Genomic DNA, 18,942 nt, shown 5'->3' with positions numbered 1-18,942 from the left:
CAGGGCTTGGGGGGCAGGGTGCCAACTGGGAAGACCCAAAGGCAGAATTCCACCACAGCTGTTTAGCTACGGGCTGGCACTGGCCCCCCAACCATGCTGCCCTGGTCCCGGGACTCTGAGTAGGACCCAGTGTGGTGACGAGGGGCCTGCTCACCCTGTCTCCGGGGCTCACGGGACTGCCTCCTCCTCTCTTGCCCACAGGACGGCTCTCCTGCAGGCGCGCCCCCGGCTGCTCCTCCCTGTGCAAAGCCTCGTGTGCCTGGCAGCCTTCGGCCTGGCCCTGCCTCTGGCCATCAGCCTCTTCCCACAGATGTCAGAGGTTAGTGAGGGGAGGGGCCAAAGGGGCGAGACAGGGAGGATGCAGTTAGGCCGTTAATTAACACTTGCTTACTGGGTGCTGACTTCGGAGCACTGGGCGGGGCACTGGGGCAGAACCGTGAATGGGACTGACCTCTCTGAGCTGAGGGGGAAGCAGTGAACACAACAATGAAATGGGCAATAGAAAACGAAGGATGAGGAGTGTTAGGATGGGACCAACTCAGCTGGATGTGGGAGGTGAGCCTAGAGGGAGGTGGCATTTCCTGGGGCCTGGAGGACGGGCTAGAGTTGGTCAGGTGCATAGTGGGTGATGGGGCACATAGGCTGAGGTCACCTGGGGTGAAGGTGCTGGAAGTGAGGCAGCACACAGCATGTCCCAGAGCGGAGGAAAATCTGCATCTCAAACAGAGAGCGGGGCAAGATGAGGTGGGTCAAGTAAAGGGGCCTGAGTTCAGCTCGTGCTGAGAACTTGGGAGCCAAAGCAGAGAGGTCGTTGTCATCGGAAGAGCTGTGCAAAGCAGGACCACAGTTTCCTGATTTTGAACGTCCCCATGGCTGCATTGTGAGGCAGGGCTGGAGCTCTGGAGGAGAAGCAGCCATCAGGAGGCTGTGGCGGGTGTCCAGCGAGCGATGGCGGCGGCTTGGACCAGGCTGTTGGCAGTGAGCATCAAGAGGAGTGGGTCCTTTCGGAGAGAGTCAGGAGGAAGCTTCATGAGAATTGGTGAACTGCGCGTGGTGGGAGCGAAAGGGGGCCGCAGGATGTGCGCCTGGCTTTCTGGATTTTAACAACGAAGCAGATGTAGGTTCTACGTGGCAAGATGGAGGCACAAGGAGGGGCAGGTTTGAGGGAGGACAGCGTGTTGAGTTGGATGGACAAGTGGGGTTTGAAGCGCCTGTGGGAACTTGGCTCCGGGTCTGGGAGACAGAAGTAGGGCCACCGACATAAAACGCAAAAAAACAAAGAAAAACAGTAATGAAATCAAAGACTGTAGGTGGATCAGCCAGCAAGCCTGAGGAGAAGAGAGGTCCCCGGGCTGGGGGTATTATCTAAGGACAAGTGACCAGGGTGGTAAGGACAAAGCCAAATGGGATTTTGGGGGCGGTGAGCCAATCACAGAGTCAGACGCTCCTGAGACATGAAGCTCCATGAAGTTGAAGAGTCTATTGGCATCTCAGACGGTGAAAGCAAACCCTGTCCTGAGGGGCAGGCCCCGCTGACGGGTGAGGACCCGGAATGGCAGCGTGGACCACTTGATGCCAAGGGAGAAAAGAGAAACAGACGTGCAGCTGGAATAAGGCGTAGGGTCAAGAGAGGCTTTTCTTTCCCCCTTATTTATTTATTCATTTTTTACTTTTTTATTGAATTTATTGGGGTGATATTGGATAATAAAATTATGTAGGTTTCAGGTATACAATTCAATACTACATCTGTATGTTGTATTGTCTGTCCACCACCTCAAGTGTCCACCACCCCTTCCATCACCATTCATCCCCCCACACCCTCTTCCGCCTCCCCCCACCCCACTTTTCCCTCTCGTCATCGCCATCCTGCTGTCTGTGTCTGCGTGCGCCCCTCTGTTTATTACAGCGCTATTTACAATAGCCAAGATTTGGAAACAGCCCAAGCGTCCATCAGTAGATGAGAGGATGAGAAAGCTGCATTACATTTTCACAATGATATACTACTCAGCTGTAAAAAAAGAAGGAAATTTTACCTTTTGCAGTATAGCATGAATGGGCCTGAAGAGCATTATGCTCAGTAAAATAAGCCAGTCAGAGAAAGACAAGTACCTTGTGATTTCACTTATATGTGGACTCTAATGAACAAAATCAACTCACTGAATAGAAGCAGACTCACAGATATCGCCTCCATTTTTAAACGGGAGAAAGTGGCACTGGCGTAATGCAAGAGGAAGGCACCAAGAGAGGCCTGGAGGACAGGGGGACAAGGAGGTGGGAGAGCAGAGTCCGTGAAGTAGGGGCGGGGAGAGAGCCCTCCTGCTTCAGGAGGGGGAGGCAGAGGCAGTGGGGCTCGCCTGGGGCTCAGGGGCGGGGAGGTTAAGGAAGTTGTTCTGATAGCTTCCGGTCTGTAGTCTCCTGACTGAGCTAGAGGGTGGGGAAGGGAAGGTCAGATATTTGAGGACTGGAGAAGGTTCTAGACATTCAGAGGAGCGAGGGGGAGAGACATCTGACCAAAGAAGTCAGAGAGCCTGACGGGCAGTGCAGGGGCTCAGCCGTTGGGAAGGCTGAGGAAGGGCACGGGCCGATGGCTGTGGGAAGGGCCTGCCCGCCCAGAGGTGCTGGGGGCCAGCTCCAGACCTGACCGCCGGCTCGCTCAGAGGGTTTTATCCCGCTGGGTGGGGCCTTTGGGAGGTGGGTAGGAGATCAAGAGAAGCAGCAGACCCTGGAGTCTGAGGTGAAGATGGGCGAGCAAACAGAGGAAAGCAAGTAGTGATGGGGAGACAGACCAGGGGTCAGAGTGTGAACGTGGTATTTGGAGGCACTGACGTCATGGGCAGAGGGGAGCCGTGGCTGGAGATGGGCACTTCTGGATGTGCAATTGCAGGACTGACCCAGCTCTGCCCTCGAGAAATGGCAGCGGGGTGCCGGTCCCCAGAGGGAAGTTGAGGAAGGTGAAAAGACAGGGTCTGGGGTGTTGGACCAGGGCTGTGAGGACTGGAGACCCAGGGTCTTACAGTAGGTGTTGGTGACCAACCTCTAGGCCCTGCAGTCCTCCGAGGGTAAGGACTAGAGTCACTTCCCTTCACTGAGCCTCCGAGTTTTGAGAGGAAGCTGTGAGATGATGGGGGTCCTGTCATGGGAGCCAAGCCACACCAGGATGGAAAGCCCGGTGTGTGATCTGTGCCGGCAGTACCCCCGTGCCCACAGGGCGCGGCCTTGTCATGAATCCGGGGACCCCCTTCCCGCCCTCTTTCCCACACCCCATGAAAGCCACACAGCTCTTACCTGATGATCAGGGCCTCCGACCAGGGCCCAGGGTTCCAGGTTTCCTGGAAGCACTGAAGATGGGAGGGAGGGCACTTCTCCACGGTCCTGCCATCTGCCTGCCGGAACGGCTGGACCTGGCACCCCCCGAAGCCACTGCATCTCTCCGCATAGGCACGCTGAGTCTGTGGTTCCAGATGAGGGCCCAAAAGCCCCATGCTCGGAGGCACCGCTGTGTTCCGAAGCTTCAGGCAGCTCTTGTGGCTCTACCTGTCTGCACAGGTGAGGGACTCACAGCCGAGAAACCCCAAGTACAGAACCCTAGGCTGTCCCTGTTGAAAGGAAGGACTTTAACGGTCACCCAGTTTACCATCCTGCTGGCTCTTCTGCGGAGATGGAGGCCCAGAGCAGCCAAGGGACCAGCTCAAAGTCACAGAAGCCAGGTGCTGATATGGGAGGAAACCCCAGAGACCACTCCCAGCCCAGAGCTCCCAGAAAATGCCACATCTGCTTGTTCTGTGGGATTTTTCTCTCCTTCCTCAACCACCAAACCTACGCAAGGTGAGGGGCGTGGAGAGAGGTGGAGCTGGGGGAGCCCTGCCGCGGGGAAGAGTCGAGGAGCGCGGTGGGTCTTCAACGGGTGTTCCTGTGGGTCAAGTGATGTAGAAGGGGCAGGAAGTGGCCTAAGTGGGCAGCCCTCGCCTCACAGAGGTTCCATGTCCAAGTCAGGCTCCTCTCTTCCCCATGCCTGCCTCAGATAGACAGTCCTTCGGGGTGTCTAACCAAAGTCCTTCTCATTACAACCCAGGCCTCTTTCTTTAGATTGGGGAGAATATAGTCATTGCATAATAAGACTGTTTCCTGGGAAAGGAGGGAAAGGATGTGATTCCAGAGCCCCCTCCTCACCTGCATCAACCCCAACAGGATGCAGGTAGGCTTGGGCATTATGGGGCGTTTGACAGCACCAAGGCCATCAGCCATTTGGCTGAGAGGACCTCGTTTCCCCCGATTCATCCTCCCAATTAATTCTGTCTAACGAGAAGCTGCTTCTGCCGTATGGGGATCATGTCTCACATCCCAGAAGCAAGTGGGATTTGCCACAATAAGACTGGACTTGCTTGAGCTGACCCAACCTTGCCAAGAGCCACCTAGGTTGTCAACAGGAGTAATCGCTGAAACACTAATTAATTAATTAGAGAACTTGGAAATTGCACTTAGGAACTGGTTCCTAACCTGGCTGGCCTTGGCGTTTGGCATGACGTTTTCAACCCACTAACCCCAGAGATTGGGAAAAGAACTTCAGTCCCTGAGCGCGAGTTTTGTCTGGTCTTTTCAAGTCAGTATTTCTGCCTATTGAAGTGGTGCTAATGTTAAAGTTAAAATCGCAAATAATAATAATAGCTACCATTTACTAAGCACCTACTTCCAGGCAGCATGCTGGGAAACTCTGCATGCCTTGTCGTGTTAAATCTTCCCGATGTCCTTCGAGTCCCAGGTATTACTGATACCAAGGGATGTTAACTAGACAGTTAGATGCATGCATCTCAGGCTTTGGGGAGAGATACTGGCTGGAGGCATAGAACCTTAGGTGCCCAGAGGGAACTGAAGTCGAGGAAAGAGTGAGGTCCATATCGGGGGGAAGGGAGAAAAGGCATCAGGAGCAGCCAGGGGCAGAGGGAGAATCCCAATGGAGTGGCTTCATGGGTGCTGAGGACAAGGAGGTTCCAAGGAAGAGGGGGCTCTCTGCAGGTGAGCTGCTGCAGAAGAAACTAGAAGTCGACGAGACTTGGAAACTGGGTGGTATAGCTAGACAAGGCAGTGTGGGAGGCAAAATTGTAGTCAAGTTTCTCTCTTCGTTTAAAGAAGTTGGTTCAGGGATGGGAAATCATTGGAGGACAGCAAACACAGTTTTATTCACTGGGTGTTCTGTGAGTTGGAGATTGGGGGCTGGAGGGAGGACAATGATGGGGTGCCAGAGTCCAGTAAGGTGAGAGGTCTGGTTGGCTGTGGTGGGGAAATAGGGGTCTAGAATGTGACAGTCCAGTGAGACAGGTACCAATAACAGTCCCCGCTTACAAATGCAGAAACTGAGGCATATCAAGGTTAAGTTCCTTTCCCAAAGTCCCAAGTTGGTAATGGTGGAAGGGGCTCTGTACCCACAGAAGGGTTCCGTGCCCGCCCCTGCCCGCCCCCACCTCGCTATAAAATGGGAAGGCCCACGTCTGAGCCCCCGTTGACTCCCCTCCTTCCCTTCACAGGGAATCCCCGTCCACGTTCACAGGGACCTTCCGGAGTAGGTGTTAGTGCCTTTGATCTCTAACCCAGAGCTGCAGGGGGTTGTCTGGTGGGCCGGCAGGTAGGGAACCTCTGTAGGAACTTGAGTGCAAGAGCAGGGGCACAAGGTTCCCTTATGGGCCCCAGTCATGTCACCATACAGGGAGCATGGGGTCTTCGCTGGTGGACCCTGTGACCTGCGGGTTAAGGCTATGCGGCGTTGGCCAAGGCCGGCTCGTCCAGGCAGTGCCCAGGCACGGGCGGGCCCATCGCACCCAGAGTCCGTTCCCCACATCGCAGACGCTGAGCGCCTCCCCTTCCTGTACCACGCCGGAGCCCCCAGTCTCAGGGAGCCTCTGTTCTGGCAGGGTGGACAGAATCCCAGTAAACAAGAAATGTCAGGTCAGGCAGGTTGTGGAGGCCTCTGTGACATGCTAGGTCCCGATTTGTGATGGCCTTTCTGGCCCTGCCCTCAGTGGGCATCGAGGTTCTGGGTTCTAGGCAAGTGTGGTCATTTGATAAAGAGTGCCAGTTCTCAGGCCTAGGGGCACCCTTATGTCCTGAGGGAGGGAGGTGGGACACAGGGAGCACACAGCACCAAAGTCCACATGTGTGAGCTGAGAAAGACCCGGGTGGGCTCTCAGGGAGGACTTCCTGGAGGAGAGATCATTTCTAGAATAACTTGATACACACACGTGCATGCGCGCGCACACGCAGGCACACTGGTGACTTGGGTCCCTCAAGGGACATGTCCAGGGTCCAATCTCCAGGCACATGGGCCTGGCTGCCAAAAAGGCTGGACCAGAGAATGTGAATGTCCCTCCAACTCTGATAGCCAGTGTTCCCCACCTGGGAGCGCCTCTAATCCCGTTTAATGAACCTCATGTCTCTCCAGAGCAAGAAGCAGTACTTTGGCCAAGACCCCCTCCCCATATCCCTGCTTATTTCTGTTTCTGTCCGTCTTTGTGCCTCTTTCTCCTTCCTTGGTTCCTCTTGGGCTCTTCCCCAACCCCATTACCCTCTCTCTTACCCTTCTCTTTCCCCCGGGAGCTCGGGGGCTGGGGAACAGGGCTGCACGTACAAGCCGCAGCCATTGTTCTACAATCTGTTTTTGTCTTCATCTTGTTGGCAGGCGGCAGGAGAGGAGCAAAAGGTTAATGAGGCACTGTGCAGCGGGATTACCGCGCGAACGGCGAGCGGCGGGCGGCGGAGCCAGCCGTGGTGACAGGGAACTAATTAGGAGCAGTTTAACAGGAGGAAAAAGTGAAATCTCCCCTTCACCAACTGTCAATAATTAGCTGATTTGGTGAGGCTGAAATGTGTCCACAGGAAAAGGTGGGGCTCTTCTGTGGATGAGTGAGGCTCAGGGGAGTGGGGGCCACTGGTGGCATGGCCCTGTCCCTAGGTAAGTTTGGGGTCACCCTGTGTCCCCCAGGCCTGCCCTCCTAGGGCTGTTATCCCTTAGCCTTAACTATCCATATGACCTTGGTCTTGACCTCAAAGACCTCAGTTTCCCCAGCCATTAGATAAAGTGTCAGAACTCAGTTTCTTCCTGGCTCTGCCCATTTGGATTCTGGAAGTGGAACCAGAAATCCAGGCCCTGGTTCCAGAGTCAGGATTGCTGACAGTGTGTCCTGTGTGACCTTATGTCAGATGCTGACCCTCGGGTGTCTCATCTGCAGCATGAGTGTGCTCTCTGAGAGCCACCGTCTGGGGCCAGGCATGGCTGGGGAATAGTGCCGATTTGTTAGTGGGCAGTGCCTAGTCCTCCTCCAAACATCCAGCATCGCTCACTCAGCTTCTCCAGGCCTCCCAGCAGCAATAGGGGCTGGGGTGGGAACACAAACAGCTGGGATTCTATCCTGCTGGGCCTGTTTGCCCTGTGTTTGTGGGTTTGTCGGCTCCTGCCCTTTGGCCTCCCCTGACATCTCAGCAGAGACCCCCTCCCCCCTCTTCCACAGCCCCTCCAGCTTCTGCCAAACACACCGACTGAAAGGAAAGACATCATCAGAGCCCCCAGGGCTTCCTGTTCTGAGTCTCCATGGAGGCCCTGTTAACCCCCAGTAGCCCCTCCTCGCCTCCGCCCTAGGGGGTCCAGGGCACTAGAAGCATGTTCTGAGGAGGCTAAGGCCCTCTTCGCATCCTCCCGACCATTCACATCTTGGCCTGGCCCCAGAGGGTGGCTCACAGAGGCCGGTTCCTTGCTGCACATAAAGTACCTAAGGGTCAGCTTCAGCCACCCCCTTCTCGCTCCCTACCCTTACCCCTCCCTTCTCTGCCTCCAGCTTTCAGAGTTAAGAAACAAAGAGGCACAGCCTCACCGTACAGGAAAAGAATATGGGTACCCCCAGTGGGTACCAGAATCTCCACCATCTCTCAACCCATCACCAGCCCTGAGGAAAATGATGGTTTTGATGAACCAACTTGGCGGGGAGCCGTGACCCACCAGAAGCAAATGTCTCCTTCCACTTGCCTCTTTCTCTGAGAAAACATTTGAACTCCCAGCCAAGAATTGGAAGAGTTGGGAAAGAGCTCAGGTCTTCATCCAAGCTGGTCTAGAAATGACCCCTCCTCCAGGAAACCCTCCCTGATGAGCTCCATCAGGATGTGTCTCACCTCACACATGCAGACTCTGATGCTATTTTCCATGTCCCATCTCCCTCTTCTGGACAAGTTCCTTTTTACCCTCCCTCAGTACACAGGTACCTTTGCTTAGGGGCAGGGTGTCCCTAAGGCTGAGAACTGAAACTCTATCCACACCTAATATGGAGCATGGGTCATCTGGACTCCCCTTGACTTCCTTGGGTCCTGCTTCCCCTGCTCTTCGGGGCTGTTGTGAGGCCAGAGGCAATGCCTAGGGAACATTGTGGTTTTCCTGAGTCCACAGGTGTTCACCGTCTCCCAGAGCAGGGGCCTCCTCCCCTCCAGTCTCAAATCCATCTCCTACTTTGCTTGGAGATGTTTGTTTGGGGTTTTTCTCATTTACTGGTTTAATCAGTCCCTACTGAACTCCAAAGTGGGCTATTTTTGCCATCAGAAATCTGCTGCCTCTCCACCCGCTGCTTTCTTGGAGTTTGCCCACAGGACCCCCCAGGGGGACGGATGGGAATGGCAAAGATGCTTGGAGTCCAGGAACGCCAACGCCACCTGTCATGTTGCCTGTTCCCCAAACCCCACACCTGCACGTGCATACAGGCCCACACACAAGCACATGCTCGAACATGCACACACATGCCCCAGGGACAGGCGTCAGCAGGGCCGCCTCTCAGCTTATCTCTCCCTGGTTCTTTCTAGGACCTTCTAGAATGCTTAGATGAATTCAGGACAGGAAAGAAGGAGGCTTAGTTGTGCAAAGCTTCTGTTGAGAGGATTAAAAGCATTGCTCTGTGTGGAGTGTTTAAAACATGCCTGGCCCACAGCAGGGCCTCAGCCTTATGAGCTGTGAGGACAGGCCGGTGAGCGAGACTGGGCCTGGGCGTGGGGGTAAATAACCACAGGGTCCTGCCTTCCTTACAAAGCACCACATGGTTGTTCTAAGCCTCCAAAGGGCTCTTCCATCCGTTTCTTGATTTCTCCTCATCCCAACCCCAGGAGGTAGAAAATCTTCCCACTGCACATATGGGCAAACTGAGGCCCCTGGGTTGAGAAGATGGAGGGCAGAGAATGATTCTGAAATTGGTCCGCCAGAGGGCACTCAGGAACGGTGCAAAGCTCCAAAATGGGGAGGGGGTCTAAGCTTCCACAGCAGAGGAGGTAAGGTCTAAGACAGGATTCCTGCACTTGCGGAGCTTGGTTCAGTCAGTTCAACTTTTATTGATGACCTGTAGTGCACAAGGCACATGGATACTGAGCTGTCTCGAGTGGTTCACCCTGGGGTGAGGTAGGGGACTGCTGTATTCACAGATGGTCAGTGAATTGGCCTATGACTGGGGATGTGATGGGGATGGAAATAAGTGCCAGGGGCACCAGAGGTGGCAGGATGGATTTAGTCTGAGAAGGTCAGGGGAGGCTTCCTGGAGGAGGCAGCCTTAGAGGATTAGCCTCAGAAGCTGGACTCAGGCTTCAAATCCTAAACATACAATGTACTGGAAACAGAAAGCAGCCAGTGGATGAGAAACACAGAGAAGGCCTTGAGTGTCCAGCCAAGAAGTCTGGCATTCTTTGAGAAGGCAATGGGAGCCCAGAGCCAGCAGCAGGCTCAGGCCTCAGGCCTCAGGCCCGGGCTCAGGCCTCAGCTGCTCCTCAGCGGCAGCCTAACACCCCTGCCCACCACTCAGGACAGCATTCCCAAAGGTGGGGCCTGGATGTGTGCGTCTGAGCAGGACCTGAGGCCTGCCCAGCTCTGGTGGGAAAGCGGGGCTGCTCAGGAAGCAAGCTGGTTCCAGGCCTGGCAGAGGCGTCGGGCACACAGGGTCGGTCGAGTGCCAGCCTGGGCATTGAACCCATGTCAGTGTCCTCACCACCTGCGGACCCTCAGAGGCCCAAACCCTTGGCCAGGGGCAGGAGGTGGCTTTGAGCAGTGTCACAGGGTCACGCTGAACACCCCAGCCCCCAACCCCGTGCCTTTGAAAAGGAGGCAGAAAAGCCACCAGAAAAAAGGCAAAGAGGAGGAAGTTCTTTGTAGTAGGTAAAAGCCCCTGAGAATGGGGCACAGGCTGGGGATCCAGTTTCCTGTTTATGTCTACGGCACCTTAGCTCCAGGTTCAAATATGTAAACTATCCGCTGGCCGCTGGCTGCAGGTGTGTGTGCTCCGAGGCTGCTGAGGCAGAGAGGTGGCCCCAAATGCATTCCTGACTTTGGCCCCCCACCCAAGATGAGCCAGGGGACAGAGGCAAATAGCTCAGGGTTAACCCTTGCCCTGCCACAAAGGAAGGCCGTCAGACTGCTGTAGGGGACTCCAGGGCCAGCTAGACCTTGGGGTGCTCAAGGGAGGCTGGGGGATACTGGACCTAGTGCTTCATGTTTGCTGCCTCTGACCATAGGTGCCACCAGAAGTCTGGAAATAGCTGCTGCAAAGAGCAGTAGGGCCTGGTTGGGCCTGGGGATGGGGTTAGGGCTCTGATATGGGGGAGAGGGGCATCCAGAACAAGGGTGCAGGTTCTGCCTCAGAGCCCCGGAAGGCTAGCAGGGCAGCACTGCTTAGGTTGTGGCAGGGTGGGCACCTTCCCGGCAGGCCCACATGGTCATGGCTCCCCACCCCAGGCACCCCCTTCCCTCAAGGGGCCCTGCTGACGGGCCATCAGGTGCCTGGGGAAGGGTCCACCAGCTGAACAGAGGGGCCCCCAGGTTCCTGCCTGCCCCCACGTGGGGCTAGATCAGCCCTTCCCCCTGTGGCCCCTTCTTGCCCAGCTCCCTTTCCCCTTGTCACCTTCTTCCCAGAAGTGACCCTTCAGGGCTTTTCTGTGGTCAGAACCAAGCCCTACCCTCAGCCCACTACCCTGGGCTCTAGCTTTCACTGAGCAGGTGCTGGGACCCCCTCCTTGCTCCACCCCCTTCTCCCACTGGGCCTTGGCGCCTCCCTCCTACCATAACCTGCCTGGGAACCACTGTAGCCACTGTGCCATTCATTTTGCTTCCAACGTGGCACACACAGCCAGCTTCTGCTTCTTGCCCATCATCAGTCCCCCAAACAGCAGGGGGACCCCCAGAGAACAGCACAGCCCTTTGCCCTATCTTGGGGACCCCGGAGCGGGTCGGGGCTGCTGCAGGGCACTCCATTGTCCTCGCCCAGGCCCTGACTCACATTTATCTACAAGCAGGGCCCTGGATGTGATTTCCATGGAGGACACAGACCCCATACCTTAGGCAGGTGACCTTCAAGGTGGGGTGCAGCCCAGGTGTCCCTGTCCTGGCCTCCCTTGCTAGCCCAGTAGTGAGGAACCTTGGGGTCCTGGCACCCTTGAGCTCTCAAGATGGTGAGCCATTGATCCAACCTCCAGCTGTGGCCAGAGAGCGGGAGGGGTCTTCGCCAATGGCCAGTTGAGTTGGCCCAGGACAGAGGTGAGAGGCTGTGACTGGGGTCCACACTGAGCGAAAGGAAATCTGGACCCCAGAGGTTCACCGCATCCCAATGCCGAGACCAAAGCCTCTCAGTCCTCACCGGAACCACCTGGAAAACTCTGCCCAGTGTCCACGCTGTCTGGGGTCTGTGGCACCCTCTGCCATTCCTTCCGCTCCTTGGGCTGATCCGCCAAGGCCGCCATCATGGGCTTCTTCCCTACACCCGCCCCTCAAATGTTCCTGTTCCCCAGGCCTGGCACCCTCGCCTTCCATCTGCTCTCCTGGGCAGGCTCCTGCGCTCTGGGGCTCCGGCTGCGCTCACACACCCTGGGCTTGTCCTCCTGCCCAGACCCCTGCCCAGAGCCCCCGAGCCTGGGACTCAAGCTTCTCCACCTGGCGGACTCAACATGGGCAAACCTGAGCCTATCACCCTCCTCCAGGCCCATCCCCCTCCCCTATTCCCTGCCTCTGAGAATGGCGTCACCAGCCACCCCAGCTCCTGAGCTAGAATTAGGAATCATCCAACGCACAGTCATCCTCGACACCTCCTTCTTACCCCACGTGGATTGGTCATCAACTCCTATGGATTTCATCTTCAGAAAGGATCCCCAGCGGCAGCATCATAGGGCAGGACCTGGCGCCTATCTCTGATTCCCACAGCTGCCCCCGCCCCTGACTCCTCCAGCCCATCCTCCACACCCACCACCACCGGAGAGACCTTTCCAAAGTGGAGCCCACCTCTGCTCAAAATTCTTCCATGGTTCCTTATTACCCTCAGAAAAAAGGCTGACACCTCCGCACGGCCTACAGGGGCCTGCCTGTGCCAGCCCCACCTCCGTGTCTTGCCACATACCCCACACGGCCAGCGTTGCCCATACCAACCAGGCCATGCTGGCCAGCGAACGGTTTAGCCTTCGCCCAGCAAGCTTTTCTTGACCTCTCACCAAAAGCCTCCATGTCCTTCCTGGCCCGCCTCCTCTGAGAAGCCGCCCTTCCTTGTTCTTTCATCAGTACATGGTAGCTCCACCCCCTCCCCAGTTTCCATGGCACTTTGTCTCTCTGGGGCCCATCTGCTTTCACATCTGACTCCTCCCCTAGATTTCGAGCTTCTCAAGGGCATGGGCTGATCTTCTCCATCTCTGTGTGCCCAGCCTTGGTGTATGGAATTGGTGGCCATAAACAGCTGCTGACTTGAAGGCTGATTGAATTGAAATGAGAGAAAAAGCCTTGAATGCCAGCTCTTGTCCCCAAGCCCCTGCCCCTGAGTGCCTCCAGTCACCTCCCCCCAGAACTTTCCCACTGCCTGCATCTCCCCCAGGCCTCCCTCCTACCTGCTGCCCTCAGCACAGTGGGGAGCCTGGGGGGCCCCCCCGGGTCTGTGAGAGCCTCGCCGCGGGGGCGGGCGCGGGCGGTCACCTGGGCCAGCCCTCTCCAGGGAGTGAGCCGAGCAGGCCGGGCCCTGGCCCGTGGTCCTCCACTGCGGTGGTGAGCAGCAGCCTCCCCGATTTTCATGCGGGCCTCAGTGCTTCAGTGAAAGCCGGCATGGGAAGTTGCTAATAATGGCACTAAAATAAAATATGCTACATCTGTTATGGGTAGCAGAACAAAATTAGCTGCTCACACCTCTGACATCCAAGATGTCTTAACTTAAAATACTCCTTGGCTTACTTTACATCATTTACTGATTATATTTAAAAGAAATACAATTTTGCAATTACTGTTCTTTCCAGCGTGGTATCTATGCATCATTTTCCTTTTATGTTTATATATTTCTCCTTCATTAGTGCAGTCTGAAGGGTGATTAGGATTCTTCAAACATTTTACAGAGGTTAAACGTTGATTAAGATTTAATTATTACTGTAAATAGCTTGGAATGACATATGGTGCAAAAGCCTGACATATGTGCATTTGAATAAATGAAGTGCTATTTCCCAGGATGCCTCAGTAGCTGTTTAACAGCTTTCCCGAAGGGTTATGTTACACCTCATGGTAAGATTGCTGGGATGTTATATTTTGTTGGTTTTTGCAGCTGAAAGCTAAGAACAGTTTTCCAGTTTTTTAAAAACATTGAATATTTTAAATACCTAAATTGTTTTGCACAAATTTTTGCTAATTTGTCTAACTAGGTTAAACATTTTCAAAAGCATTTAGATTTTTAAGCGTGGGCGCTGTGCATTGTGTCAGTGGCAGCGCAGGGACGAGGGGAGCGGGTGGAGTGGAGGGGACTCAGAGGCCGGCAGGGGTGGGGATGGAGGAGGTGGTTTGAGGGGAGGGGGCGGGGAAGAGGCCCAGGCCTTGAGCCTAGCTCTTGTCTTTTTGGCCCTCTCAGGTGGCTGGAGCCTGGGTGCGAGGGCACGAGGGACTGCAGGGGAAGGGTCCCCGTTCTGGAGAAGCCCTGCCTTGCCCACCAGCTCTAGTGCCATCAAATTCCCTCTTGCCTGGCCCCTGACATGCACAGCCTGGGTATGACTGAGTCCTTTGCAGCAGGGCTAGTCTGTGGCACCTTTCGCCAAGGCCCCAGGGTCTCCAGCCAGAGTACCATTGGGTGGCAGCATGGGGGGCTGGGTTGGGCGGGGTGGGGGGGCGATTCAGTCCCATTTTAGACGGGTTGGTCTAAAGTGCCGAGGACACAGCCATACAAAGGTCCAGTCAGCAGTCCGTCGTGGGCCCGAGGCTCAGGGGAGACTCCTCAAATCTGGGAGTCACCGGGAAGCTTGAGTCACTCAAGAGGTGTGTACAGGGAAGAGGTCCAACCAGGGATCCTGAGAAGTGTTTAGCGGATGTCACAAAAAGGGGGGCTAGCAGTGACCTGGGAGAGAAAGAGTTTTGGTGGAACGTGGGGGGATAGAAGCATGATTTCCTGTGAGTTGAAAAATCAGTGGGAGGTAAGGAGGTGGAGGCGGCTGCCACTGGAGATAATGCCCTGAGGAAACTTGGTTTTCGGGGACGAGAGGGACCAGGTGGTCGTTGCGGCGTGGCATGGGGTTAAGTGGGGCGTTTCTTGGAAGGTTCTCTTCTGGGTTGGAGTGCGGCTGGGCAGGAGTCAGCAAACTGAAAAGATGGGGAAGAGGGAGGACGATGCCGGAGTGGGCCCCTGGGGTGGGCGGGGGCGGCGGAGCCCGGGGGGTCCGCTTCTGAGGGGACGGGTGGTTGCTGCGGGGTAGCAGGGGCAGGTGTGGAGCAGAGTGTGGACACTGGTAGGCCGTGGATTCGATGATGGGACACTGCCGGGTTCCTTCTGTTGCCTTCTGTTTTCCCTGAGTAGGAAGGAGGCTCCTCTGCTCAGGATGAGCGGGGAGCTGGGGGTAGGTGACCTCTGTGGAGAATGGAGAGGGAGGTGACTGGCAATGTGGCCAGGGGTGGGGGTTGCTGGCGGCCGGAGGACCCAGCCAAAGTCACGGACAGCGAATGCTGCGTGGTCCCCATCAGGTGGTCAGGTTCAAGCGGAGACAAGGTGGCTGCATGATTGGCTTCCTCCAAAGCGGGGCTTCTGCCAGTCAGGGCTGGAAGGGCCTTGGAGCTAGGGAGTGGCTGGGCGATGGCCCCTCATGGCCGGGTTGGAGGGGAAGAACGCGAAACCGAGCTGCAGGGAATCTGGGGCCTGAGGTCTCTGTGGTCTAAAAGCAGACAGGGAGCGAGAGTGGGGTGCTGGAATAATCGGGGCCTATGGGGTCCGAGAGAGTGGGGTTCAGATTTAAGGAGTCTTGCTAGAGCCGCCCTGGTTGGTGGCCGGGTCCATGGGGTGGCCCTGGGAGGGGATAGTGCAGCACAGGGGGACAAGGTCATTGGAAACGAGAGAAATACAGAACCCAGAGGTCAGAGCATAGGATGTTCACCCGCATGGACGCTCTGTCGGAGGAAGAGGCACGACCTGGGTCGAAGAGGATGCTGTGAGCCTCTTGGCAGGATGGCAGAAAAAGTGGACATGTGTTAGGTGGCACACAGGCACCCTGGCTGGGGGCCAGGGGCAGCGGGGGAGAACTGTGGGCCCCGACTGCCCTAGTCCTAGCCTCCCGTCCCACCCCCTCCTTCTCAACCCCCTCACTTTTCCGCCCTCTGTTCTTACTCTCTCCTCAGATTGAAACATCCCAGTTAGAGCCTGAGATTGCCCGGGCCACCAGCAGCCGGACAGTGGTGTACAACAAGGGGCTGTGAGTGGTGGCCAGCCGGCCCGGGGATGCGGCGCTGTCCAGCCTGGGGAGTTGGGGGCGGGGAAGGAGTCTCCTGAGCAGCACCTGCAGGTGGGGCGAGCTGACCCCAGCAGTCCTGGGCCACCTGGGAGGGTCTCCATCCACAGTGGTAGGGAGACTAATCCATTCACATGTTAACATAAGGGAGAGGAATTCTGACACATTTCCTATAAAAATAATCAAGTGCATTTCTGGGCCTTACGTGGGGTTGTCAAAACTCTACTCAGCACAATTATGTGTGAAGCTGAAAAATTGTAGAGTGCCCACAGGGTAGAATTAGGATCCTTTTATACTTTTTTTTTTTTTTAATTTTTTATCTGAATCAAGCCTTGGTTGCAGCTGCCAAGATGCTGCTAGCAGGTGGTCTGGTGGTGAGAGTAGGGGTAGCCCTTTGAGCTGCTGGTTTGGTGGCTGGGCTGGTAGATTTAAGACATTACTGTGGCCAAGACCAATGTCTCCCTGGGTTGGGCAGGGGTGGGGAAGAAAGGGGAGGCCGTCTGCACCTCAAAGGATGAACCAGCCATGACTAAGGTCCCCAGGAGGTGGCCCAGGAAATCGAGGAGCACTGAAGGCCTCTGGAAGATTCCATGATCAGCTGGCTTTGAGTGTGGCTGGCCTTCAAGATCCGTGCCTCACCTATCAAACCAATTCCTCTACTTAAAGCCCAGCAACACGCTGGGGCTGGCATCACTCTTTATGGAGCCCTAATATATTTGAGGCCCCTGAGATGATCCCAACTCTAGACAGGAGCCGTAGGCATGTAGTCTGGTCTTTTCAGGAAGGTCCTCCTTCCCAGTACCAGGCTGGAAGCTGGGCATTAGGGCCGAGCGCGGGGTTGGAGCCAGGCTGACTGGTGTTGGGGAAGCCTCTCCAGCCACTGAGGCTGCCTGCCCCATCCCACTGCTTCCTGAGGGTCTCAGAGAGAACAAAGGCCAGATCTCTCGGCACCTATCTGAGAAGGAGTGTCAACCCAGGAACGGCAGACTCTGGCTCTGGCTGGTTATGTGACTTTGGACAAGCCCACTCCCTTCTTTGAGCCTCTACTCCCAGTCTGGAACCAGAGGACCGGATCCAGGGGTTCCTACCTGCTCTTCCAGCCAGATCTCGTCTTTGCCTGTCCTGCTCAGATGCGGGTCATCCCAGGCACATCCCAACATGGACACTGGACTTGGGAAGGGGCAGGCCCGTTTGGGAATGGCCAGCAGTTGGCTTCAGAACCTGGACTTTGCTCTTCTGTATGTGACGCCATATCCTGGGAGCACTTGACCTTTGCCAAACATGTTATAGTTCTGAAGGGGGAGGTAGAGTGGATGCCTGGGCTTGAGTGGGGGGCCTCTCACCCTGCACCGCCCCTCAGGCCCCTTGTCGCTGGCTGCCGGTTCCCTTCCCTTGCAGGCCAGGAAAGAGGACAACTCTGCAGAGGACCTCAGGGGCTGAGGAGGGGGCGAGCAGGGTAATCCTGTGTCTGAAAGGCCCACAAAAGAGGAATCATGAGTCTCAACGGACCCCTCAGCTAAGCCCTAATAGGATGAGCCCTCAACCTGCAGCCACAGGACCTCCGCTCCCTGGGTGACTCCACCTGCGGAGAGATGTGGCTGGACGCGAACGTGTGCGTGCAGGAAAAGGCTAATGCAAGGCAGCAAGGGCATGGCCTCAGGTAGCTCTGCTGCCCTTAGGGCGGGAGAAGATGCGGCAAGGTGGCTCTTCTGCAGGCACTGGCACCCTACACCCCACAAGAAGCCCCTGTCACCCTCACCTCCCAGCCAGGCCCTGGTGCCCCCCAGCTGGCTCTGCAGGCTGCTGCCCTGAGGGGCCCCCACTCCCCCAAGGGGCAGCCCACCCACTGCCCATCAGGAAGGGGAGAAGGCAGAGACAAGCATGGAAGACAGAACAGCAGAGGGAAGGGGTGCCACAGTGTTGGAGAGGCAGGCATGTTTGAGTTGCTCCCGCCATAACGGGAATGTGCCGGTGCCTGGGGGCTGGGCACGGCTGGGCCTCTTTTGCAAAGCTCACTTCAAGCTCGCCCTGCCCCACCTCTCGTCAGGTCTTATTCTTGTGCACTTTACCTTGGGACCAAAACTGCCCACCCCAGCTGTACTCCCACCCCCTCCAGATGCCTGGCAGAGATGGGATCTCTCCAACCCCCGCCTCTGTGCTGGCTGCCCTGGCCCCGCCCCACCTCAGTGCCACCCCAGCCCTGGCCCTGTGGCCTCTGCATCTCATAACTTACTTACTTTGCCCCCCAGATGATTTCCAGTCATGCTCCCAAATGCAAGTTTAGGTGATTTATGGGGTTCCTCCTGGCAGGGGTGGGGAAGGCAAAGGATCCTTATAGCTCAAGGTGAGGGTGACAGATTCAGCTCTGCCCTGGCATGGAGGGGGAACCTTTGGCTAACATCTACCCCCACCCCCGTGCTGAGGCCAGACGAAGGGAAGTCTCACGGGAAGACTGTTCCATGACTGGGGAGGGAGCCGACTCAGGGCAGGGCTGGCCCGGCGGTGCCTGAATTCAGGGCATACCTGCAGCTGTTTCTCCAGCTCTTGTGTATCTGTCCGGCCCTCCTCTGGTCATGGCAAACACTCCTGAAGGCTTGGGGATGCCTTCTCCCATTTCCAGAGAACGGTCTGCGTGTGCAGGGACCAAAAGCCCAAGATGTCAAGATGGCTGATGAGTGAAAATGGCCAACAGATCCCTTTCTATGTCCTGTTGTGGGGTGGGGTATGTGTCGGGGGGAGGGTGTTGTCTCCTGCCCTGGGCCTCGAGCCTGGCAGAAGGGTGGGGTCCTGAGAGGAGAAGGGCCGGAAGACGGAAGCACGGTGGCTTTCCAGCCCTGGGCTGAGGTGAGCGAGGCTCCAGCACACACGCCTCGGTCACGCCCAGGTTGCTTTGCAGTGTCCTTTTAACCTTCTCAGAAAGTGTCTCCATCTCTGTGATTTATGTAATACTAATGAACTGTGGGCAATAAATGATGGATTTAAAGCATCGGGGCTTGTTTCGTGAATTATGGGTGAGAGAGGCGGGGGTCAGGGAAACATAGTGGGAACAAGCGGAGAGCCCGCTGAGGATCGTACGGGAAGGCCCCTGAGGAAGATGCAGGCCCAGGGCCAGGAGGGCTCAGGCCCTCTGGGAGGCCCGGGGCGGGGTGGGAGGGGGGCGGAGAGGAAAGGGCGAGAGCATGTGAGGACAGGAAACTGGAAAACCGGGATGAGTTG

General features: G+C 56.3%; 1 protein-coding gene across 2 annotated transcripts in view; it reads left to right on the top strand.

Annotated features, from left to right (window-relative positions):
• Nucleotides 1–18,685, top strand: part of SFXN5 (sideroflexin 5) — a 102,842-nt gene extending 84,157 nt beyond the window's left edge. The window contains exons 13-14 of one of the 2 annotated variants that reach the window (XM_054586858.1): nucleotides 202–319; nucleotides 15,617–18,685. In XM_054586858.1, the coding sequence (XP_054442833.1) occupies nucleotides 202–319; nucleotides 15,617–15,694 (196 nt within the window). In that variant the 3' untranslated portion in view covers nucleotides 15,695–18,685. The remainder of the gene's footprint in view (nucleotides 1–201; nucleotides 320–15,616) is intronic. The other variant, XM_054586859.1, reaches the window with a different exon arrangement.
• The last annotated feature ends 257 nt before the right edge of the window (nucleotides 18,686–18,942 follow it).

The sequence above is a fragment of the Pteronotus mesoamericanus genome, unplaced genomic scaffold, assembly GCF_021234165.1.
Source record: "Pteronotus mesoamericanus isolate MK-2021 breed Mesoamerican mustached bat unplaced genomic scaffold, CSHL_Meso_final contig_98, whole genome shotgun sequence".
In the NCBI taxonomy this organism is placed as follows: domain Eukaryota; kingdom Metazoa; phylum Chordata; class Mammalia; order Chiroptera; family Mormoopidae; genus Pteronotus; species Pteronotus mesoamericanus.
The sequence above is the reverse complement of the archived record's forward strand: the minus strand, read 5'-3'. Positions and strand labels throughout refer to the sequence as shown.